Source organism: Sphaeramia orbicularis, chromosome 20 (genome assembly GCF_902148855.1).
Source record: "Sphaeramia orbicularis chromosome 20, fSphaOr1.1, whole genome shotgun sequence".
NCBI classification, from domain to species: Eukaryota; Metazoa; Chordata; class Actinopteri; order Kurtiformes; family Apogonidae; genus Sphaeramia; species Sphaeramia orbicularis.
Genome location: NC_043976.1, coordinates 22158847 through 22185357, shown reverse-complemented (window position 1 = coordinate 22185357; position 26511 = coordinate 22158847). Strand labels below are relative to the sequence as shown.

At 39.0% G+C, this 26511-nt stretch overlaps 1 protein-coding gene across 2 annotated transcripts; it reads left to right on the top strand.

Moving 5' to 3' along the window:
- The first annotated feature begins 171 nt into the window (after positions 1–171).
- On the top strand, positions 172–25775 carry mtrr (5-methyltetrahydrofolate-homocysteine methyltransferase reductase). Of its 2 annotated transcripts, none has more exons than XM_030122958.1 (15): positions 172–228; positions 933–1077; positions 1279–1432; positions 1611–1728; positions 1863–2370; positions 2458–2571; positions 2663–2819; positions 3040–3128; positions 5516–5696; positions 9207–9249; positions 10217–10397; positions 11075–11193; positions 16474–16566; positions 24096–24311; positions 24712–25775. In XM_030122958.1, exons 2-15 carry the CDS (start codon positions 934–936, stop codon positions 24854–24856), a joined length of 2262 nt encoding a protein of 753 aa, XP_029978818.1. In that variant the 5' UTR covers positions 172–228; position 933; the 3' UTR covers positions 24857–25775. The 2 variants fall into 2 exon arrangements, with proteins under 2 accessions (XP_029978818.1, XP_029978817.1); XM_030122957.1 differs by lacking the exon at positions 172–228 and adding an exon at positions 275–630.
- The last annotated feature ends 736 nt before the right edge of the window (positions 25776–26511 follow it).

Below are 26511 nucleotides of genomic sequence, written 5' to 3'. Positions count from 1 at the left end.
CACTTTTTATTCAAGGCTAATAAACACTAAGAAAGACAAAACATTTTGAAATTACTCTCAATAATTATTACGAGGCCGTCACACAGAATTTCAAAAGAAGAAAGTGAAGAAATGTATTTTTTGTAAAATGGTTTCTTCCGTTCACGTCAAGATTGGATGCTCTCGCGGTAATTACAATGTAATCGAATACACTGGGAAGGAGTGGGTGAAACAAACACTTTTGAAAAGGTACATTTAACCTATTTCATAACATTTTATTCATTCTCATACGTATTTACTATATGTACTTTACATGTGTATCATATGTATCAGTTAAATTTCATCTTGTAATCTAGAGCAAGTTGTTCATACGTTTTATTCGTCAAACGCTAGCGCTGTCAACGTTATAAGTCAAAGCAGTATTATGTGGCTATCATAAACTGACTGCATTTGTTTTATTAATGTAAATATCAGACGAATAAGGACATGCTGTAATCCACGTGCACTTTGGTAATGTTGCCGACGTCAAAATCTGACGTAACGTCCGGGTACTTTGTAGTGATGAACAGATGTGTAGCTGCGCTCTACTCTAATGTTTCAAAGCCGCTTCTGTATCAGTTTTTTTGTCACATGTGAAAGTGCAGTTTGTAGGTAAGTTTGGTAGAAAAATTCATCTGTCAATAAGTGTTTTTATAGCTCAGTGTTGTGTGTCACATGGCAGTATGTCTTTATGTCTCTTGAATGCAGTGGCAGGACCGAGGAGTTGTGTTTGTGAAACTGTACAGATTCACATTAGATTGATTATTAAGCTTCTGTAATCGGTTATGTACTAGTAACAAAACCCACCTTCTTTCAGTTGCATATTCTCAACAGTTTTTGGACATACATGTACAGCACACATTGCGTCTCACCAGATATGAGGATGCATGTGTGTTATGTTTTATATTCTCTAGAATGCCCTGTGCAGTGAAGCCCCGGTTTGTGGTGCTCTATGGATCTCAAAAGGGCCAAGCCCAGTCCATAGCAGAGGGGATTGCTCAAGAGGCTGAGGAACATGGGCTGGTTGCTGAGCTCAGCTGCTTAAACCAGAATGAGAAGGTAGCTATTGCACATTAACATATTTTTACTTGGAGCAGAGCTGTCTAACCTTCTCTTGCACTGGATACACAATAGCACGTACAGGTAAAAACATCTCAGTAAATGTGATGTGGTGTAATCATTTTTTGGGCTATTTAGTTTTGAGTTTTCATGTGGATTATTGAAACACTGGGCACTAATTATTCATGCAACTGGTTCCAGTACAATTTGGAGCAGGAGAATGACCCTGTAGTCTTTGTTGTGTCCACAACTGGAGATGGGGAACCACCAGACAATACCCTCCAATTTGTGAAGCGCATCAAGAAGAAGACCATCTCTTCTGATCACTATAAACATCTATGCTATGCACTTTTAGGTAAATTTTAATATGAGGGTCAGAGTTGACATTTAATGAAGTTCATCTGTAAATAGATTGGACTTAATTTGCAAATATTTTATCACTGTAAATCATTACAATGCACAACACTGCACAGTGTTTACTTTCTGAACAGTTGCTGGTTTAAAAATCATCTGTTTTTCTCTGTCTGCTCCAGCTTTAGGAGACACAAATTATGCAAATTTCTGCAACTGTGGGAAAACAATTGAGCGTCGTCTACAGGAACTTGGAGCCAAACAGTTCTATGCAACAGGATATGCAGATGATGGTGTAGGGTAAGAAATTAAGTAAAAAAAAAAACTTTTGTGTGAAATGTCAGACTTTAAACTGCACACGTCAATACGTCTTGTCATTGTTTTGTTACACAGCTCTGCACTAATTCGTCACATGTTGAACTTTGTTTTCTCAGGTTAGAGGTGGTCGTGGACCCCTGGCTTGAAGGTCTGTGGAAAGCAATCAAAGACGCCGTATCCAAAATGGAGTCTGATAAAACTGGTGACTTGAAAGGGGTAACCCTCGATGCAGCTAAGGTGACTCCTGTTCCATCTGTACAGGATGTCCAACTAAACCTACTAAGCCTCACTGACCACCAGAATGGTGAGGCAGTCCAAGAAACTGACTCCAAATATGCATCTGCTGCTGTATCTTCCGCTTCTGTTACACAAACTGCCATTTCTGATCTTAGTCCAGCATCTCCTACGGGGGGCCCTGGGTTGGCATCCCCGTCTGGAGGCATTGGCAGTGTTTCTTCATCAGCACCGGAGGCTCAGACAGAGGCTGGTGGAGTTTCCCATGTTGAATTGGCAGCCTCACTGACATGTTCCCTGCCCCCGCTGTCAGAGTCAGCTCTCAATGTTCCAGTGCTTCCTCCTTCCTACCTGGATGTTTCACTTCAGGAGGGGGATGCAGTAGAGGAGGTGAGAAGTGATGTTGAGAATAAAACCAAATGTCTCATATTTCACTCTCTTCTTATCCCCCAAGTAATAAAAAATATTTTCTTTTAGAGTTTCGGACCTTTAAATAAAAAGACTCTTTATGAGGTGCCTATTTCCAAAGCGGTTCAGCTCACCAGAGGAGATTCAGTTAAGACAGCCCTTCTCGTAGAGCTGGAAATCTCTGTAAGCTTTACATGATAATCATTTTTATAATTTTCAAAATCATTTATGTGAATTTAGATGGAGTTTGAACTGAAACTTTTTTAATCTCCAGGCTCTCCCAGATGTGACGTATCAGCCTGGAGATTCTTTTGATGTGTTCTGCCCAAACAGAGATAGTGAGGTGGAGGAGATGCTCCAAAGACTGGGCCTTCAAGACCAGAGAAAACATTGTGTGTCTGTGTCTCTCAAAAAGGATACCAAGAAAAAAGGTGTATATGTCAAATCATTTTATATATACACAGTATACTGTAGAAGAAGAGTTTTGCTACAAGTCTTGTTAAATCTGAAAGTACACAACATTTACAGTCATACATTTCACAAATAAATTGTAATAATTTATGAACAGTTATGATGTCCTACTGCATATTTACATTGAGTAAATTCTTTACATTGTTGTGGTAATTACACAATATTTCTTCCTGCTTATAGGTGCCCAGGTGCCATCTTACATTCCCCCGAACATTTCACTGCTCTACCTGTTGACATGGTGTCTCGAAATAAGAAGCGTTCCTAAGAAGGTATGTCCAGACATTGCTGATATGATTAAATATTTTGTGTTGCTTATTGTTATTTTGCTACTTCAGACTAGTAAAACTTGGATTTTTTTTTTTAGCATTTCACTCCACACTGATTTCTGTACTGAATAAGTATATTTGTTAATTTTAATTATGTGGAATCATGTTGGCTGTGACATAGTATCATTTAATTGGTTGTATTGGTAGATATCAAACAAAAAAAAAATGCTAGTTTTTCCTCAGCTGACGTTTATCACATTCATTTTCTCAGGTTCAGTGATGATTTTAACAACAGCAAATGCATCAGAATCACACGACCATATTTTTGAAACATTTAAAAATAACAGGATTTATAACTCACATGTATATAATGAATAAAGCCTAGTCAGAATGGTTCTACTGTGACCAAAGTTAACTGTCCCTGGTCAGTTAACTAACAATTATCTTAATTAAAATCTGCGGCAAGAGTAAATGGGGCATATGCAATCTGAAATAAGCATGAGAAAATAAATGAAAGGGTCTATTCAGAACAAGAAGGGCTGTAAGTTTTGGCTTTTACGGAACATTTTCTCTTTGCTACTGACAAATAAAACTCTTTTGATACTGGGACAGAGCTGCAGGGGTAGGTCTCTAGGTCTCTTTCCTACTAATACAAAAGGGAGTAGTCAACTTGAAGAATCACAGCCCGAAGCCTGGTATCATATCAAACTGCCTCAGAACTGCCCCAAATTAGATGAACGGTTGTGATTGGACCAGCCAGTGAAAATCACTTTGGATGGGAGCAGTGCCAGACTGATCTGCCAGAGCAAGGCAGATCTCAGGCTGATGTGTCTGGTTCCCAGGTTAGTGTATTGGTATTAAGAGAAGCCAAAAGTAAGCTCAAGCAATCTAGGTTGAAATAATTATCTCCTATTGCAGTTACATTTAGAGTCTGGAATTGTCAAATAGCTGTAGTCTTTTGCTTTGGGAGTACTTAACAGTTGACCAGGGATTCAGCCTGCAGGTAGTTTAAAGTGACATATTGTTACCATTGTATAACATTTATAAATGTTACATGCACTGCATCAGTAGTCTGGTATTCTTTCCATACAGCTCACTGAATGACAATTTTCATTTTGTGAAATGTCACAATATGGCAAAAAAAAAAAATCCAATAGCTCTTGAACAAAGTAAAGCATTCTTCGAATTCAAAATCACTCTCTCCGATTTTCCGTCTTGCTTTTATACAATGAAATCTTTCAGTCTTCCAAAACCTGCTGATGATATGCCAACGAGGTATGATGCATTGTAACTACACTAGTCATCTGCCACCACGACCTTTGCACAAACTCCTTTTCTGTTTTATTAAATTTCTGCACATAAATTGAATGCTATGGGTCAAACTGCTGTCCACAGACTTACAAGGCTGTAAAGATTTTATATTACAACACCTGTCTGTGCAATCCAAGCTGTTAATCTGTTTTACAGAAGCATTTAAAGTGAGTGTAATTTTTTTTAAACACTCTAGATCTCTGGAAAAATACTAAATTTTCATTGGACCGCTTAATAAGTAGACATCTCAGTACAAGGGCATTAAACACAAAAATGCACTGTATATTTACCATACTCTGACTCACTCTTTCTACTCACAAACGTTAAATGCAGAAGTCTAATTACTGCAGCCAAGGAAGAACAGACACCATTGTTTGTCAAATACTGCTTTAAGAGCTGGCTACACTAGATGGATTCAAAGGTGGAGATAATAATTATTTCCTGTGCAAACTAACCACAATGTGTCACTAATCTCTGCATACATACACTCATAAACTATAATGAATTGCTGAAATTATAGAAAACTGTTTCACAGGACAAATATTTGGAAGCACTGATTACATATCAGAGTGATAAATGATGCCGCAATAAAGTGAAAGCACTACAGAAGTTGCTCTGAAGGTGCATTTTAATATTTCGTTTTTTTCTGCAGTAATTTACATGTTTGCCTGGAAAAAGATTAACAACAATTGATGAATGTCCATCCAAACAGCAACCTGTCAGTTGCAACTGTAGCATTGTAACTGATGACATTAATTGATTTTGATTCATTTGTTTCAAAAATGTCTCATTGCCTCTGCTGATTTCTCTGTGGCCTTAAAATGTCTGACAGTTTTATGTGCTTTGTGCATATTAAAATGACTTTGCTTCATAAAAAACCTCAGGATTCAAGGTCATCATCTAGAAAGCTTTCTATTTCAAACTTTTCCACGAGAAAAGTGTCAGAAATGGCTCCTGCTCTTATAGTTATGAGTGAAAAGCAGTAAAAAAAACCAAAAACTCAAAAATGTAGGGGTCTGGCCACAAACAGAGGTGAAACAGCTTGAAGTAGCTTAACATCTGATTTCTTTGTCTGTCAGGCGTTTCTTCGAGCACTGGTTGAGCATACTGGGGACAGTGTGCAGAAGAGGAGACTGCAGGAGCTCTGCAGTAAACAAGGCACGGCAGACTACAACCTATATGTGAGAGACCCAAGCCTCAGCATTTTGGAGCTTCTCAAAGCTTTTCCATCCTGCGTGCCTCCTCTCAGCCTACTCATAGGTCAGAATGCCTTACTTTATCAGATGGGAGTTTGCAAGTCCATAAAGGATAAAATGATTAAACTAGTTATTGTATTGTTTACTGTGGAGCATTCTACAGTGGAGAATAGTTGATACATGTCAACCCCTGCAAGTGCAAAAGCTTCTCAAACATCATTCTTCCATGTTGCATAGGATTTCAGTGTTATGTTCAGCATTTATTCACTGACTACCAAGAAGACAGGCTTACATTTGGCACTTTTTCAACATGTTTCCTTTTTTTAAATCAATTATAATAAGAGATGCATTTGTTTAATTAAAAACTGGCTTCTGTGCTGCTAGAAGCAAATGGGGAATTAAAGTGATTGATGTGACACTGGGATTTAAACTGCAGCTGTACAAAATATCAGTGGAAGAACTGACTTCATTTCAGTTTTGAAAAATACCTCAGGTTATGCTAATTGTGCCTTGTGCATTTCCAAGTGTTATCCAGGTACTTGAGTTTACAAAATGTCCCTCCTGTAGGGGTCACTGTAGCCCCAGTAAAGCAAAAAGGCTGTGCGCTCAATCTCATGGCTGATTTACACAGAGCTGTTAATTATACTGAACGGTCGGACAGTGTACTTCAGAGAGTTCCCCAAAGGGACCACAGTCTCGTTTATTAGTCCATGAAGCTCCACATTGAATTTTGCCACATTATGACAATATTTTACCAATAATTTTAGAACTATCTATTCTGTCTTTCCCTTTGTACTGATAACACTGATCAGTTTGTGAGGCTGTTTGGCTTCTATACCATTCCTCCTTTGATCCTTTAAGGCAAAAGTTAGTAAAACCCTAACCTTTTCTCTCTGCCTATTTAGATAGTTGGCTGGTCATTCAGTATAGATCTAATAAGCTTTGACTGAAACTTACCAGACAGTGAAATTAGTTGGCTACAGCTTTTTTCTTACAACTTGGGTTGTCCTCTAAAACAGCTGTGTCACAGCTCTTGGCCTACCCAGTGTCAGATATTTTTGGCCTACTTGCCAACAACAGCACCTTTTTCAGTGGTGAAGTGATGCAGAAATTGGCAATCGGGACGACTGTGCCCTAGTGAAAAATGTGGTGTTGGAGGGCCTTTGGGGTAACAGCTGTTATGCAAGGGACAGGGCCCTGTTTACTAGTAGGGGACTGAGATTTGCAAGGACACAATGTGCATGGGGTCAGTTTGGGTCATAGGTTAATGGTCAGTCCTGACGCAGTGCATTACACTGCTGCATTTTCGTGCTGTTCATGGTTCATTACCCCAGCCGGAAGCGAGGTGTTTTGCTGATCAGAGTTTATGCTGTTATACACTAACTATAAATAATGAGGAGAAATGTGTATCAGCCCACATGTCTTTGGCCAAGTGCAGACTGGGTATGAAAGTAAATACCAGGTATAAATTGTGAAAGATACCTGCTTTCCAGACTCAGCTCTCCTGTTATAAAGTCCATTGTTTCATATAATGTGTCAGATGAAAACTTTGGGGTCATAGCCGCAGGGAACAGAATGCTGTCCGTGAGCATCTTTTTCAATTTTCTTTACCACAGAGCTCAAATGAAATTGTACCCAGCAGCTTTTTTTATTCTGTTTTTAGCAGGATTGGGACCTAAGGAGCAAAGCAAAGTAAAGCAAATGTGTCTGTATCTCAAGAGGTTGTAACCCCTTTCTCGGAAAAGCTTGAAATTTGTCCTGGCCACAGAGAGTGCACTGCATTTCAAGTGTATTCACATTGCATTAATTTAGTGTACCACAAAACACAAAAAAAAACTGATGCATTCTTGAGAGAAATCATGGCCATTTTTTTCTGAAGTAACCTGAATTTATCATTTACAGGAAAAAAATAATCCCAGGGAGAATCCTTATTGCCACAATACTAACTACTACCCTAATTTCATCCACAACCAAAGAAACTATCCATATATCACAGTATAACTTTTATGTCCAAACACATTGCTATAAAAATTTTTTTTCTGAAATAGTAACTCTGCATATAAATTGCCTCACAGAGAGAGACTTTTGAGATAGAATAGATTATATTGTTGTGCAGTATGATCGATGATACCATGAAAATGATAATTTCAGAAAACATAGTGTGGATCCAGGGACTGCATTTTTTTTTTTTTTTTTTTTTTTTTTAGAACCAGGACCTTTTCTTGAAATATATCATAAGAGATGTATCCTCAAGCAACTCGGTGCAATGAAAAAAGCTGTGGTTTGAAGTGATATATCCTTTGTATCTACCAGCAGTATCATCATGGTGCAGTGAAGTGAGATGATGGATTGATTGTCTTGTGTTTCGGACATACACTGTCACACTGTGATAGAGAGGCAGCAACTCGAGCACGGTGCGACTGCAAAGGATTGTGTTAATGTACATGGTTCACAGTCTGATGGAGTAGTGTGTATCGTGTGGTGTGTGCCTCTAACCAGAAAGTGAAGAACCAAATCATTTCCCTATCCATTCTTTTGTTCTTATCACTAATTATTCATTATGTTTTCCTTTAGAAATTGCTTTGAGTACATCAATAGTACAAACATCTTGACTGTTACAAGCAAGGCCAGTGTCTTCTTTAATCAGTACGGTTGAGCCTTTGAGTCTAACGAGTGAACTTCGTTTTCAGAATAAAAACATGCTTCACTAAAAATAAAAGCATTAGCCCTTCAGCCTGTCTTATCTTGTAGTATCTAAAGGAATCTGGAATGGGATACTCCTGTTTGGGCTTATGTTATTTGCTTCTTTTTTTCCAAGGTTACTTTTAAGTGCGTCATGCAAAAAAAAAAAAAAAAAAAAAATCTTAGGTCAATGGAATGGACTTCAAATTTCAGAGCTGTCTCCAAAACACCCTGAGCTGTTTAGGTCCAAAAAGAGAGGAGAGAGCAGATTTAGTCCAGCTGTTTGTCTTTCCGAGCAATTTAGCAGAAAAATGTGTTATTGTAAGGGCTCAGCTGGTACATATGGTACAGCTTTACTTTCCCAGGTTCATCTATCTTTGAGATGCAAAAAATATATGTGAGCGTGTAACAACCGCATTGCACATGTGATCCAACTTTCAATCACTCTCCTTGCCTGCATTTAATAGGCAGTGCTGGTCATCACATAGCTATTGCTACAAGGGGGCAAAGTTAACTCCAACTCTTGTAAGTTTTTCTGATTTCACTGACATCTCCTCACGGATGCAATCCAATCTACCTATTAGCCAAAAGAGGGCACCTTCATGGCTGGCATTGAAATAAGGTCTGCATAAGCAATGTGTTTCCTACTGGCTCCACATCTGGACACTTGGGATTCCATAACCCTGAGTTTGTAATTTCATAAATATAGAAGTGTGTCCTAGAAACAAGGCTCTAACCTGGGTGGGGGTTATTGAGGATAGATTGGTAGGTAGGACGTCTCAGTAGACTACGATGACTTTCACTCATTCTGTTTCCTCTTTGTCATGGTTGTCTGTGTAACAATAATCCGAGCTAGACAGCAGGGTGATTGACAGTTGTGTTTTCCTTTCAGAACATTTGCCAAAACTGCAGTCCAGACCTTATTCAGCAGCAAGGTAGGATGACAAGAAAATAAAAATGAAGTTTATATTTTGTGATGCATAACACTGCGCACCAGTAAATGGACTGAAAAAGCTGTCCAACTCTTCGCTACTGGTCCTTAGTTTAAATGTTCCCTTCTCTTTTCTTCACTTAGTCAGACATTGATTTGTTGTTCCCGTTTAGCTAGAACCCATTAGGTTTCCTTTAAAGATGATGCAGAACGGCATAGTCCTCTAGTCCAAACTTTGCATCTCCTGTCATTAGTCCCTCGCTTAGCTGCTTGCATGTACTTTTTATGCATGTTTGCATTAAGGGACAGGGAACGGACAGGTCAGGAGAGATGGTAGCTGTAGTTTATCAGATGGTGCAGAGACATTAGAGGCCTGCATTATTGATGCTGCGGTCAATAGAGGTCTCTAGTGGCCCACAGGAACAGAGAGAGTGAAGGATGAGAGAGCGGCAGAGTGCTTCAGCTGCTGCACAAGACTGGGATGGCAGGCTGTTTATAGCAGAAACACACAGTGAAAGTCATTTTTCATGGCCAGCTGTATTTAAAATTTTTTAACGTTTGGAGTCTGGCGTGAAACAGATGTAGTCATGTAGCACATCACTCTCAGTCATCATTAGTCAGATGCTATCTTCATTCTTTTAATTGGCATCTTCACATCTCTAATTTGTTATTGCTGATCTTAAAATATTTCTAAAAAGAGTTGTTGGGGAATCATTTCCTTTTCCATCACAATACTCAGTCTATTCCGAACCCTCCTGTTGCCCCTCTCCTTCTCTGTATATTTCCCTGTTTTCTCTTGATGTGTATTTTCCTGCTTGTCACTGTGTGTCCGTGCGCACACACACACACACACACACACACACACACACACACACACACACACACACACACACACATATACACTCACTGTTGTTTCCCTTCTGTCTCCTGTCTTTGTCTATCTCATGCTCTCTGCGGTTCCATCTCTGTAGCTCCTGTCTTAGGCACCCAGGAAAGCTACATTTCGTCTTCAATGTTGTAGAGTTCCCAGCATGCTTTGGGCGGCCTGCGGGGAGGCGAGGCTTGTGTACCGGTTGGCTATTTGACCTCATCAATCCTGTCCTGGTTTTCCCTGGGAAGCCTGACTCCTCCAGCAGCCCGGCTCTGCCAAAGGTAATGAGTGCAGTAGAAAATGAAGAGTTGAAACTAGAATGTGCAAATTCCTGGGCTCCTGGTCTTGGCTGATATATTTCTAAGTGCTCTAATTTGCAACCACAAGTGTTCCAAGGTGCTCTAATGGTTATATCCAGCACTCACAGAGGGAAAAAAATAATATATGTACCCTTCTGAGTCTGCCTGAAATCCTGCCACACCTTTCTTTGGCTGTCTCTTTGTCTTTGACTGTTCCATTAAAATGCCAAGAGAGGTGGACTGCCCCTTCTTTTTCAAATATTACAGTTCAAGAGCTTTTTAAAAGAAAAAAGCAAGAGTTGAGAATATCAGAGGATTTTGCAGTATCTCATCAAACAAGAGAACTTTGGACTTAAGGGAATCCTCCTACCACATGTTTCAGGCTACTTTGGAAACTCACTTTTAATGCATGAGATTACAAAAAGTACATGTGGCCAGTTTAGTGTAGTTCATTAAAAAATTAATTTACATTAGGGCAAGTCTGTCTGCGTGACCACAGACTCTATGGATTCCTGTTGGAGCTCTTGTGCTTTGTCATTTGTATCGTGTCAGAATATTAAGCAGATCAATTAATAGATTGCTAAATCCACAATGGATTCTCAGCATTGTTGTAATTACTCTCATTATTTAAAATGCTTTCTAATGGCCTGTAACCCCAGATCCATGTGAGTTTGAGACCCAACTGCTCCTTTCGACCTCCACCTGACCCATCAACGCCTTTCATAATGGTTGGACCAGGCACAGGAGTCGCCCCATTCATCGGTTTTCTGCAGCAAAGGTACGGCAGGCATATTTTACTATGTTAGATCACAGTATAATAATAAGTGACATTTGCAAATGTTACTATCAAGAGGGTTTTTTTTTGTGTGGAAATGTTATATGCGATACAAATGCACTGAAGTAGGTCAGTTAAATGTTTATGCCTGTCAAGCACTGGATTGTGTGGCAATCAGTGGGCTGTACAATACAGATTATTCCGGTTAAAACTGCACGCTTGTTAATGAATACTCACCATTTTCAAGTGATGTTAAGTGCATATCATCTATACATATTTTTGAGTAATCCGCAGAGACAATTAAATGAGACCTATAAACGAAAGCCTATAAACGTTGATGTCATGTACATCTCCAAGCATAATAAATCTAGTGGTGAGGGCTGTGATCACATCAAGGACTATTTCTGATGCTCTGCTCGTCTCAACAGGAATAAATTAGCCCTTTCTGATGCTCAAGTTTATGGCTCGGTCTGTAACGAACAGCGGTGTGTTAAAGCAGCACATGGGTTGTTATTGATTTAAAAGTAAAGAGTCCAGTAAGCCGTCAGGATAAATCATGACCAGTAATTGATGATTAGGAGGTGTGAGGATTATGTTTATTTAGTAGCCCTTTCTAACTTGTTAAACCAAAGCTGTAAGTCTTGAAGAGAGCTGAAGGAAGAGGGAACTGTGACATTTAGTTCAATTTTTAGAAGCATTTGAATTGACTGCTCAAATCAAGTCTGGACAAAGATAACCTGTCAGAGGGATTTAATGTGACTGAAGTTTCTCTATCCAGCCTGATGCCCATTTGTTGAACTGGGCCCATGGCCACCAAGGCTTGTCAGAAAGCAGCGTAAGCCTTTTTAGTCAGTCTGACACGTCTAACTCTTGGGTGGCATTGTATGAATGAGGTTATGCCCTAGTCAACTCCAATTGTCTCTAAATCCCCCGGACGTCTGTTGTGTTGTGGCGGGTGGCATTGGCAGTGATTGCACTGAGCGGTGACACAGCACTGGCAGAGGTGATGGAAGTAACGGACTCTGTGTAGCAGACATGGAGCAGATTCACAGAGCGGTGATTGGTCCTCTGGTGTGAGAGGTGTTTGCGCCTTTGGGATGCAGGAGCACTGAAGATAGCACAAATTATCAGACTGACCTGGTCACACCAGTCGTCAACAGGCACCTCCACTTAATCATCGAGTTCATGCCAGGGGGACAGGGCTCTGGTGTAAGATAGCGATGGCAGCGTATCAGTCCTACTTTGATCCTTACTGTAATGCCCATAGTCTGTTGAAAAATCTGAGATATAAAAATCGGCGTAATAATAGCTTGTCCTTGCAGACATGATTATTGGTGCGTTAAAATATTCTCACCTTGATTGATTTTTGGAAAGCTTTGTTTTATAATACAACTAAAACCGCTCATCAAATGCATCCTTGAATGTTCAGATTTTATTTTTTAATTGCTTGTATTGAATTTTTTTTATTTTATAATTTATTTTCCATTGAAGTTCTTATTTACACTGTTGGAGGATAAAGTCATAAACCAACTCATCAGCTCGCTCAATCGTCTCCTACACCATTTTCCCTCCTTTTTTCGTCCTGCCTGTGTCTTCAACCTCTTCCCTGCTGGCTGTGTATTGTGCTGGAGGATTGTAAAAACCTGTCATGGTGTGCAGCATTGTACAGAATCGAACTTGAGATTCCAAACAAAGCCTCTGTGGCTGACGCTGCACTCTGATAGGAGATAACAATCACCAGTTTGTCAACAGGACGTCGAATCTGCCTTCGAGGCTCAAGAAGGGTCTGCTTAGCAACAAAACAACATGGGGACAGTTCGATCTTCTTACCTACCCTCCCTTCCACCCCCACTGTTAATCGATAGCTGTTTTCAAAAGTACTTTGTATAAGTGTATGGTGTTGTTAACAAGTGGAAGAAGAGTCTTTAAGGTCAGTAGCGCTGTTGGTGTTACCTAGAGATTTTAATAATGCCTCCCAGTTGTCAGGTATTGATTACTTGTCTAACCTTCATGAAAGAATTTCATGGAGAGAATGCAGTTTCCAATGCAATGAATTTAGCTTGGAGCAGAGACAGTTAAACAAATATTAATTTTAATGGTTAAGCTTAATCTCCTTAACAGTTTTAACAAGCTTTTCTTTTGGAAAAAATATCAGTTTGCTCAGTTTAATACTTAGGTACTTAGTTTAATACTTAGGTATGCCAGTAGGCGTACTTGGCAAATACTCTAGCATGAGTTGTGTTAAAGTTTGTGTGTTTGTGTTTGCCAATATTGAGCTTCCACTTATACTTATCAGTCTAACCAGACAGCTGATTACAATTAGGCTGCACTGTCTTGTTTTGCAACATTGTCCTGTATTATGAAAATGTTTTTAATTCAGTGTGTTGAATGTATAATGGTGTAATTTTGCAATGTAATTTCAATGATTAAGCCCCGAGCTGTTGTTGTATTTAGACTTTTTTTGTTCTTGTTGTATTTGTATGCCTGGAAAGCCACTAAGTACTGCTCACACTGAGCAGCAAAGAAAACGGATGAAAGTTATGAGATGATTGTGATGTTTACCAAGTCTTTACCTCAGCTTCCCTAGCAGCCCCCCCCCCCCCTCCCGCTGATCATCTAAATGGCACTGAAAGGCAACCGCTTCTGATTTCGACCCCAAATGGAGAGCTCTGTAGATGCTGCCTTCCCCTTGGGATTGTATTGCAGGCTGTTATAGTGTGGGTATGTGATGTGATGTAATTTGTATTCAGGGAAAGGCGCCGGTGTGGTCTACTCAGAATGGAATCCAGGTTTTTCATATTGGTATTGATCCCTTTAGGGCAGGCGGCGAGAGGAGAGAGACGAGCCCACTAAAATGAGTTTACTTGAGGCTGTTTGCAGATCAGAAGAACCTCGTCCAGGATGCTAATGGACGGGATCTGAGCACTCGGATCAAGTCAGCCAGACAGCTCTGTTACTAAGGCCACATTCACAGACACAAAGTTCAAATAAACTCCTTTTTCTGGAGCATCTTATAAACTGGCAGGCTACTACTTAATTAAAAAGGGTAAAACATTATGGAATCAGGGTCTTTTTAATTGATTTAGCTGCTTCACAAATGCTCATTAGTGTAGAGCTATGACTAATTATTAAGTTTATAATTGTTTGAAAATATCCACTTTGTTGACTGATTATAACCCCGAAATTGAGTTTTGGGGATATAATGGTTTCACCCCGAATGCTGCCACCGCCGGATCCGCCACCGCTAGATATTCTTCATGTGAAGGCGATAACTAGGACAGATTTGGTTGGATTTCTTCTCCCTTGATAACCAACATAGGGGACCCCTAGTGGAAGAACCCTATCGATTTCAGCTTCTCTATGAGTATTATAAGTCATCCAAATGGGGGCGCTTTAATTGAAAATCAGTTTTTTTGGACATAAATCAAGCAATAATAGGCCGATTTAGATAAAATTTGGTTCATATTGGTCGTCTTAAAAATGTCCATTTTCTCACTACCATCCAGAGTTCATATGGTGTCATTTACACTCACTAGAGTTTTGTGGGGAAAAATTAGTTCTCTGACCATTATTCTGCCACTATCAGGTCGATGTAGCTCAGGTTGAGTTCATATCGATTGTCTAACAATTATTGTGGATAGATTTTTATATAGCAGAGGATTGGGGGGATTTCGGGGCTATAGCCTACCCTTGTTGTCGACCCCTGACAGCATAAGCATTGTTCTTTTTTTTCAACCAGTAATCAGAACCTAAAAATGCTGTTTTTTTTTTTGTTTTTTTTCATAAATATATTTATTGTTGTTTTCATTATTTTATAAGAACAGTCAACAACATCCACACATCAAAACAATCCCTACCAAAAATGCTGTATTAGCAATAAGGTAAAATTGAGTCAAACAGCAACTATTTGGGAGTCTTACTATATAAATCAATGGGCAATAATATTTTCTTACTCATCTAAAAGCAGTACCGTTTGTCTGTTGTTTGTTATTAATGGTAAATGAAACTAACACATTAAATTTTAAGTGTGTGGTATATAAATCATACATGTGTATGAGGTTTAGGTTGGAGTTTGTGTTGTGCTGACTATTTCTTAACTATCACCAGCTAGTATTCTACAGTATTGCTGCAGTAGAACAGTGTGTGAGGAGAGGCATTAAATCACTGTCCAGGATGTTATCATGGACATAGGCAAGGAGACAGTCAGGGAAAATGCTCATTTTTAAGGTGTTCATACACTGGAAATAAAAAGCTATAACTACATCTCAGTTTCTTCACGTTCCACATTGTGCCTTTAATTAAACCCCAATGTTTTGTCATGTTCAGAATTTTAAATCAAGGTTCTTCTTATACCTAAATAACATTTCAGCACTTAATTGTTGAATTAACACTTATGCACCATACAGCTCCATCAAGCATAAATGTTGGCAGCCATTCTTAATTACATAACTGCTGGAAAAAACACAAACCACAGTTCACTGAGCTGGTAAAAAAGTAAAATACAATGCTCAGAAGAAACAGCACCTTATCCTCGGGGTGCAGTAGTACAGTACAAAGGGCCTGGTCTCAACGCCTCTTTTCTGAATTCCGCAGCCCTTCGTTGTGGTTGGTCATTTCACCACCACCCCCCACACACACACACACACACACACACACACACACATACACACACACACACACACACACCACCACATGCGTAACAGATAATGCCAGGCTCTTTAGAGACTCAGCTGACTGATGGCATCATGAAAGGTTGGGGGTCAACTGTTGTTATCGAAGGGAGAGCTGTCACCTTTGCAGCAGGTGTGTGGCATAGATACTGGCATCCTCAGAACTGCTTTGTGTCGCTGCATTGCCATTGCATGCAAAGGATTCTGGGATCTTAGCCAAACTTCCAAGCCACAAGAGGAATCACTTTTGCAGGAACCTTTTTTTTTTGGCTCTCAAGCTCTGTTGGAAAAAAGAGTGTGCATGTAACACACACCCACACACACACAAAGTATAGACCCAGTTTCATTTTCAGTAACTGTTTATAGTGATGGGATCTATCCTTTTGTTTGGGTGAAATTTAATAATACATGTAATGTCCTTGCTGCAGCATGCGTTGTCGTTTCCGTGCATTAGGCAATTGTGGCACTCAGTGTCCTGTCATTGCAGACAGTGCTTAATGGTGTCACTACTCTTCTTTAACCTCTGCTGTAAGGAAGGACTCACTCTCCTCCATCTGGTCTGGTCGTCTGGTAGTATTGATTGAACACTAACAGCCGATTGTTTGACTTTCAGAGAGAAGCAAATGCAGGAGAACCCTGAGGCGGTATTTGGCGAGACCTGGTTGTTCTTTGGTTGTCGCCACAGAGACAGAGATTACTTATTCAGGTAAGCTTGGTTCCTGTTTTCATTGTGTTGGGTGTGTGTGTGTGTGTGTGTATGTATATCCATTATATATTACGCAAATATTCTGCCTGCTGCCCTTCACCTTTTCTAAGTACTTTGTATATATGCATCCCTATTCATTGTCAGTGTCATTCCATATATTCAGCTATATTCTCTGATCTGCATTATGAATATCTTTCTGTCTTTTGTACATAATGATGATGTTCTATCTTACATGAATATAGTGAATACAGTATTGAACATTGTGCTCAAGAATCTAATATAAAACATTCCACTGAGCTGAACCCACATGAAAAAATGTGTTTGCCAATAATCATCTCTCAGGCCAGGATGGTTAAACACAGGGTATGTAGCTGTTTAAAATGATGAGGTTTGTGGATGTACTTTAGTTTTAAATTGGAAAATGTTCATTAAGTTAGACAGCTAAGGATTATATATTATGGTGTACAAAACAGAAAATGACAGATGACAAATAATGTTGTCCAACACAGTCAAGACAAAACTGAAGTTTTTGTCATCTGTGACAAAGCTCTGCCAAGTAAACAAACCTTAAAGTAAACTTTTATTCTGATCTTAATACTGAACCTCATATTAGACACATAACCAAGAATTTAATCATCCCAAAAACATTTCCAGAGCGTGACTGTGTCTGTCTCAAGCCAATACAGAGACACTAATGCGTACTTTCATTACCTGCAAGATTGACTATTATAATGCACTACTGTCTGTCTCCCTAAAAATAACATAGCTCAATTATATCTCAGTTACAATTATTCCAAAATCAGTTGCTCTTGTGTTGACTAGGACCAGAAAGAGAGCTTGCATAGTCTCTGCACTGGCTAGCTGTCTCTTTCAGAATTGATTTTAAGATTCTTTTATTGGTTTATAAAGCTCTTTATGGTCTTGGTCCTACTTATTTATCAGATTTGCTTTTAGTTTATGAACCCTCAGGTCTTCTTTTAGTGGCCTAAAGTCTGAACTAAAGCCTGTGAGGCATCCTTTTATTATTAGAGTCCATGTCTCTGGAATAGCTTTCCTGATGACCTACCTTTTTAATCTGGCTTTTAACTGAACTTCACACATTTATTGGTCTTTTTTTATTGTGTATTTTATTAGTGGCAGTAGTATTTTTTCAAGGGTTATTGTGTTCAAATAATGATGTTTTATTGTTGTAAATTAAAGCAACAACCTAATAATGTGAGCCTTATAGTAAATCAGTGTCAGCAGTGTCTGTGTCTGAGTGAATGTATGTAGGTAGAACACAAAATGCAACAAAGGAGAAATGCCAGCCAGCCAAGGGAGAGAGTGAAAAGATGATGCCGGCCTAATTTATGAGCTCCTGAGCTCAGCTTGTTAATGCCGCTTTTCCACTGACTGTAGCAGCTCAACTCAACTTGGCACAGTTTTTTTGGTGTTTTCCACTGCATGATGGCAGGGACAGCCAGATGCTATCAGATGCTATTTTTTATATAGTGTAGTATCTAACGTCGAGGTTCCAATCGAGCCAAAGTGATACTAAACGTGATATAAAGTCATGCAGATTACAGATTGGTCGATCCAGAATATTGCTGTGGCAATACATACAATATATTTGTTATCAGATACATACGAACAGAGTACATTTTCATTAGGCTCTGTCTTGATACATCGACCACAGATTTCAGTCCAAACAACTATATTTCTTGCCTTAAAAATTGTAAAGTTTTGCTTCACTCACAGTTGTGCTGAAGATGTCACAATAGTTTGTGCTGCGTCGCTATGACGACCCTCTGTGTTGAGGAAGTACTACACCTGCAGTGGAAATGCTGTGTGCTGGTGTCAAAACCAAATAAATTCGAGGTGAGTTGAGCTGATGCTGTCAATGGAAAGAAGCGTTAGGTGTGTTGCATCTCTGAGGTCTCTGCTCCACCCACCAGCCTCCTGAAAACATAGGGAGAAACGGAGCCAAGTAAGACACTGTCACGATTTTCTTTCATTGTTTTCACTTTACATTTTGTGCTCTGAATACTTTATAATGTTTTCTACCACTAAAATGAGAAGCAGTGCACTGTAATTTAAGTCACATGGACATAAAAACACACTTTGAGGTTTTAACTGACCTGTCTGATTTGAACAAAACTGACGTGGTAGAGACAAACTATAAGGAAATGATGTTTGTGCATCAGTTGATTCATTGAAGAATACACTGCATTCTCCTCCTCTACCACCCCACATATCTGGAACTCCCTCCCTGACCACCTCAGAGCTCCACAGTCAGTGGATGCTTTCAAAAAGGGACTTAAGACATTCCTGTTTAGACAGGCTTTTTATGGCCCACCATGATGCTTTGTTTTATTTGCCCTATTCTTTTATTCTTGATATAGTATTTTTTTTTATTGGTCTGTCTTCTCTCTGTAGCACTTTGAGATTCCTTTGAATGAAAAGTGCAAAAAAAAAAAAGCAATTTATTATTATTATTATTACGTAAACTGGTTAAAAAGACTTAAATGTCATTAAAATCTGTCTTTATCTGAGATATTCAGTGAGGAAACTATTGAAGTAACAGGAATTATATAAGTCATATTTTAAATGCTAGAAGGCATTTAATACCAGCGATGAATGATGAATTTACCTTTGATGCACATGGTGAATCAGGGTTCCTGCGGGGTCTTAAAAAGTCTTACAAGTGTTGAATTTACAAATCTGCATTAACACCTTAAAAAAGTCTTTGAAAGGTATTAAATTTGATATGATACGTCTTAAGTTTTGTTGCCATAAACTTGTTGGCTGTGTCTAAATGTGTCTGTTAAATGTCCAAGTTGCAAAGAAAGTAATGTTAGTTGACTCAGTTCCACCAGTTCCAACCTAACAATTTATATGGAAATTAGGAACCAATTATGGCCAACTTTGCAGCCCCCGCTGAGAAGTGACTTGGAACAGTGGGAATCAAGGCGTTGGAATGAATAAATTAATTTTCCTAAATTCTAAGAGTCACAAATTTTTTTGCGAGTATGGCCGTGAAATGGGCTGTAAAATAGGCATTAAATTCTGTTGTAAGTAGTCTTAAAAAGGTCTTAAAAAGTCTTAGATTTAACTGATAGAAACCTGTAGGAACCCTGTGAATATGTATGTCTGTTTACTGGACCCAAATAAGCTTTATAGAATTCTCAACTACCTTTGCTGAATTGACCCCTGGTGTCATGAATACATTTTACAACACTATCATGTCAATAGATCACCTCTCTGGCTATTTTGGCCGTACTGTTTCCTGACTATGTACTGATTGATTGGTTCTTCCTAGAACCTGCCGCGAGCATGTAAACAGTGCTGGTGGAGTTCTTTTGCAGGATTAAATAGTGTGAATGGATTAGCATCCTTAATCACACAAGAATAGATCACAGAGGATGTTGTTTGTTCCCCCTTGTTTCCTCTATCCCTTAGTTAAATACCAACTCACAGCCAGGTAGTAGGTGGTGTTTGTTCACAGTGTGGTCTTCTCTGATGCACACCCCCACAGTGTTGACCAAAGCGATTAGTCTGTGTTTTATGAGCCTCCCGTGAAGAGCTGTACTCAATTTAAATAGGTTACCGGGATGAGAACAACATACCTGCAGGTGAATACCTTGACCACATTCATCTCTGTTGGATTTCTTTCACAGGGAGGGCAATTTGATGTCTGGCTCTGGCTTGGAATGCACAATGCTGCTCAATAGAGTTTATAACATTTTTCAACGTCCCAGATTTATAAGAAAGAAAAGTGCATCTCGACTCATAAGTATGGGCTGAAGTTTAAACCCGCATAAATATAGCATAAATGGCCTTTTATGGCTTATAAATATTGCAATATGGCAAGACAGGATGTGACTGGCCCTCTAATCTTGCTCTGAATTTTCCACCAGCAAAAAACAAACAAGGCTTGCGATGAGCTTCAATCAGCCGCAGTCTCTCCCATCGCTGTAAGAGGTTGATGCCAATCTGGCTGCTTGTCACATCAAACTAGACATCCAGTCCTCCCATTTCCCCTCCTGCACTTACTCCTTTACCCTCCTCCTGATTTCTCAGCCTCTTTATGGCATGTGATTTCATGTTGTAAGGGAAATGTGTCTGGAAGGCCTGCTGGGTTCACGTTGGGATTTTGAAATATTGCCACAGGCTGTTGTGTGTGTATAAACACTCAGTGGAGCCCAGCTGCCAGGTTAGGCTCTCCGGAACATTCATGTGTTATTTTTCCAAGAAGTCAACTGTCCTTTGTCGTCTGCCAGCTTCCTTCCACACAGGTAATCAGTCTATGATGATTAAGGTTCAGATGTCAAACAAACAAGTCTTGGCCATTCTTCGTCTTCTAATTGATGTTGCTTTCCATGTTCAAACAGACTAAGTAATGTTGGTCAAATAGAAGAGGTTTTTTTTAATGAGTCCGTCTCCGATCAAAGGTTAGATGGTAAATATTTCAGGAGAAACAACACCACTGTATGTTTCATATAGAACAAAGACAACAATACTCATCCCTCCCTTTTGTATTCATACCGCGGCGTTTTTGAGAAATTCATTGTTATAGTCGAGGGGTTACTGCAAAACACAGACCCCTCGAGGCGAAGACCTTCACCCATGATCTCGAAGTCATGTTTGTTATTATTGTGTGCACCTCTCCGTGTTCCAGCTCATTCCGGCTGCTTAACTTTAAACAAGATGCTGTGAGCCGCTGTAAACCTTACTCCCTCACCGCCTTCCTCTTTTCCTCCTGTTCGAATAGTACCGCAGGCCCTGTAAAAACTCTGAGGCAGAAGAAGCAGTTGGCAGGCAACCCACCGAAAAGGAGCAAGGTTACACCAAACTGCAAGGCTGGGAGGATTGATTATAAAAAGATGCTTACAACAGTGACTTGACCTTGCTTATGAAATCCATATTTTTTTCACTTCTCTCGTTAAATAAGACAAATTGGTTGTCTGGCATAGTTTTGCTTAGACCTCTTGCCCAGCAGTGTTCTATTTTATCGAGATTGACAAGATTTTTAGTCTCAGGAAATGTGTGGGCGGTGATACCTTATGAGGTTGTTGATGGTATTGCTAAATATCTTAAAGGAGGGGTGGGTATTGAAGGATAAACACACCATTTAAACAAACTTTCTGTGCGTTAAATGTGCCTGTTTTTTCTATAAAACCTTTAAAAGTTCAATATTTGTGTGCTTATGTGAAGTTTGCATTGTTTATCATATTCTACTCAGCGCCGATTCATTTTTATAAGTTAATGGTAACAAACTCTTGCTGCTGTGAAGGAGCAGAAAAGAGACATTATTTCCATTTACACTCAGCTGGTGTTGTTTATATTTGAAAATTAAAAGGTTGCGAAGAAACATCAAATGATCACAAAAAATGTTTTCCTCTTGAGAGAGGTGGAAATGCAGCTATATCAGTGCAAGTTAAATGTGAAAAACATGCAATAGAAAGATAATTTAGAAAATAATTGTGTGTATATGTGGATCAATGAGGACACTGCGGTGCTCATTGATTTTAATAAAAGAAACAAACAGAAATGTCATATTAGATGGAAGGTGGCAATGAAATGCCCCCATGTATGAAGAGCTGCAGAAATAAATTAGCATTATATGATCCTTAACAGTGGTCTGCTTCAGTTTGGAGGTAAAAGCTGTCAGCTAGATTTAGGTTTTTGAACAAAAATCTTACCACCTCAAAGAGCTCAGGGAGTAGCCTATATTATTGTAATGAATACTCCATCTAACGGCCAATGTGATGGATGAATGCAGGATGGACAGATGGATGGACCTGTTCATTGATTTCTATGTAGAGGCCACAAGCTGAATATTACATAAAAATTCTGATCGATTCTGTCTGGGTGCTTTTAAGAAACTGGGTTCATTTTGGTACCTTGCACTTTGCCAGCTTTTTTTTAGACCCAATAATAAAAAAGAAATTTAGACCTATTTCCCCCCAGGATGCACCTACTGATGACCTCAGATAAAGGCAAAAAAATTATACCCTTGCTCTGAGCCATCCTGAAATTAATCAGTTTTTAATAAAATATTGGGGCCAAAAATAGGACCAAAATTGGGACAGGAAAAGCTGTCTAGGTGTCACTGCATTTGATCTGGAAAACACTGCTTGAAATGGTCTTATATACCGCCATAAATAAAGACACTGTGTTAAATTTAAAGATCCTAATGGTTTTTCTAATCCAGACATGCAGGTTTTTCATGAATCCTCAGTCTCATTCCAGGTTTCGTGTGTAATCCATCATGTCCACTTGCGTTACATGTGGAACCTGCCCATTTAAACACAAATAAATCATGAGTGATTTTGCAACAGCGGTCATTTTTGTGAAACACTCTGCCTTCCACAATTAGTTTGATTCCCAAAATGTACCTGTGAGAGAATAAAAAGATAATCGAAAAATAGTAGCGCGTAATTTTCAGGTCCTTTTTACTGTGTTACATGCCAATTTTTGTATAAAAATAAAATAGAAGTGTTTTATCTGAAAAATAGTTTCTCTTTTATCTCAGTAAATATTTATTTTTAAAATAGACCTAAAATGCTTCCAAACTTGCTTCATAACATTAGTCTACATCTTGTTTGAATTATTAGCCCCGCTGTCCTGTTTTTCATCCTGTTTTTCATTGCCAGTTTCATAGGAGAACCCATATGAAGACATTCTAAACAGAGGAAGACATACATTTTTAGTTGTATGTTACAATAATTTGACATGTTGGACTTAAAAAAATTATTAGTCTATGAAAATGTCTTCACATATGGTACATATCAATGCAATGTTAACGAAATGACAAAAACTAGAATTGAAAAAATATTTTTGTTAACTGAAGTAAATAAAAACTATAATTAAAAGAAAAAAAATATAACTAACTGAAACTGTATTCTATGCTTACAAAACTAACTAAAACGTATAAAAGTTATGGATAAAATTCACTTTGTTTTCGTTTTTGTCAGTGTCAGATTGATATGAATCGATTTATTTCGCTTGAGTAATTTTAGCTGGCAGCACCATATGGCACTTCACTGTCTGTCACTTCTCGCCCCCACTCTACCTGGCAACATGGAGACTAAAATTGGGAGAAAGCAGAGTCCTGTATGGGTTTTCTTTGAATATGACGGTGAGGAAGATAAAAGATATGAAAACACACTAAAACTAAGCATTTAGAAAAAAAACGAAAACTAATAAAAACTAGCAAACCTGCTCTAAAAACTAATTAAAACTAACTGAATTAGAGAAAAAAAAGTCAAAACTAAATAAAACTGAACTATAATGAAAAATACAAAACTATTATAACCTTGGCATATATTATTACACTTTTAAGGCCGCTACTTCTGCAAAATTATTAAGTATTAAAAGATCTGCACTCTCTTTTCCCAAAGTCACAAAATGTATCTAGGCTCTGCTCTTTTTAACACTGAAAAGACTTTAAAACAAAATGTTCACAAACCAGGAACAAGCTGGTACAGGATAAAAAATATAAAAAATTTAAAATAAGCTGGCATGTTTGGATGTGTCTACTTTCCCAGAGAGGAGCTGTTGGGGTTTGTGTCCAGTGGTACCCTGAGCCACCTCAAAGTGTGCTTCTCCAGAGACACCCAGGAGGAGGAAGAAGAGGAGGAGGAGGAGGACAAGGCCACCAACTCTGCAGCACGACCCAGATATGTCCAACACAACCTGCTACTTAACAGCAGACACATCAGGAGCATCCTGTTCCAGCAGAACGGTTATCTGTATGTGTGTGGGTAAGGCTGACTGATAATTAAATCGCAAAAATAACCCGAGTGGATTTCCTTATATTACGCAGTATTTCCGACGCAGTGCAACTAAGGTGAAGTCGTGTCTAGAAATGTATTATTCACTCTCACTCTGCCATGTCGGCTACTTCACCACAGTATATACCACCTAAATATCAGAACTGTACGACAAAAAAAGTCAGTCAGACCACAGGATGACGAATTCCAGCAAATATACTATACCACAAAAGCAAGATAGAGTTTTTAGCAATTTCCTTCCATAGGATGCACAGCTGAACTAGCAGAACTTTATGACTTTCTAAAATATTGTCCTAACACTGTCAATAGATGGTCTAAAAGAGATTATACTGGCTTTTTTCAAATCTCTCTGCACACTTGTCCTCACCAGGGATGCCAAGAACATGGCTAAGGACGTGAATGACACCCTGACTGAGATGATCAAAACAGAACTCCAGGTGGACCAACTGGAGGCCATGAAGAGTCTGGCAAGGTTGAGAGAGGAGAAGCGCTACTTACAGGACATCTGGGGCTGACAGCAGATTGCTTCCGCTGAGCTTTTTTATACCTTCAGAAAAAATAAGCATGCTCAGCTGTAACCTCTGGAACCATAAAATTGTGACTGCTAAAGCCCGGAGGTAGTTTACACCACCCAACGCTACCAAGATGGAATGTAGCATGACCCGGGGATATCGGTTCACTACATCATCCTGGGCTTTGCTGTTCAAACAGAAATGACCTTGGTCAGGGCAATAGTGCTGGAGATTGGTCCTGCAGTGTGAAAAAGCTTTTAGTGTAGACGAGCCTTTTCCGTTCGTCCTGTCTGCAAGAAAAGGCATTTACTTTCTTGGGCTGTGATGGAGTGATTTTGATGAGACTGAAAGTGGGGTATCGTTTCGGGTAGATGGAAACAACACAGCAACGAGTTGTTTTTTTTATCGACACACACTTGAGATTTTGTTTATTGTCATTCAGGGAAAAAAGAAATGATTTGTTTTTTTTTAATGTCCTAACACTCACTGCCAAATAAATGCACCACAACTTATCCCTGAAGCCAAAAATGATTAAAAAATCAAGGTTCAGAAATGAAATTAGTTTGTAATGTTTTTATTGCTGTGATCAAATTTTATCTATTATAAAAAAAAGCTTTTTAAAGAAAATTGAAATTCATCGGATGTAGTTAAACCCATGTCATCTTTGGGAAATAATCAAATCACAATATAACATCAGAGGGCGTCAATCTCCATGATAATGTGCGAATGTGACCAGACTCATCTATCTTACTAACTTTGTTTGCGTCTGTCTGCCCACACACACCCTGCTGACTGCCAGTTTGGAGAGAGAGTGAACTCCAACTTTTCTAACACCCGCAAAACCAGCTCAAATCTCACAAACTGTGGTGAAAACAAACACAGCTGTGCACTGTATGATCAGAAATTACAGAAATAAAAGAGATTTCTGAATAAATTGTCTTCTGTTGTGAATATGATATGCCAGTGTGCATATATACCGAAGAGTACAGGTGCTTTTGTGAATTCTGAGTGAGTCTGTGGATGTGGAGGCAAATATGAGGGAGGGAGGGAGGGAATGGAGGATTTCATGATATGTTCAAGAAGGAATTAAAATCTTTTTGGAGATAATGATCTAATGAAAAATGATTGATTGGGTTTGATTGTTTTATTTAAATTTAGAGATAACTGGATTATTCAAGGTGACTTTGGTCAGAGGATGAAGGCGTACTCCACTAATTGGAGGCTTTATGCAATGGGCTTCTTGGCGCTGCAGAGCCCCAGAGAGAGGCTTCTCAGAATTAAATCTTCTAACAGCAGTCTTTTATTTATCCTCTTGTAGGGTGGGGAGAGAAAAACATGTTTACAATCTCCACTGCCGGCGCCGTAGATGACACCCCATTTGAAACATTTTTGAGCCAAGTAAACAAAACATACAGTGTCGAAGGAAACAATTCCTGGTAGTAAATAATTAGTTTAATGCTGTGTTGTGGAAGGTAGAGCTGTCCTTGTGTTTGTCCAGGCACAGCTGGCTGGTCCTCTTCGCCCTCTTCTCTCAGTGTCCTGCTGCTTTGCCAAGGCACAAAAACAGAAGAGGACAAAATCAAAATAATGATGTTGTGTATGCCTAACAGAACCACCAGTCTCATCTTACACATGATGACAGATAACCTCAATTTAAT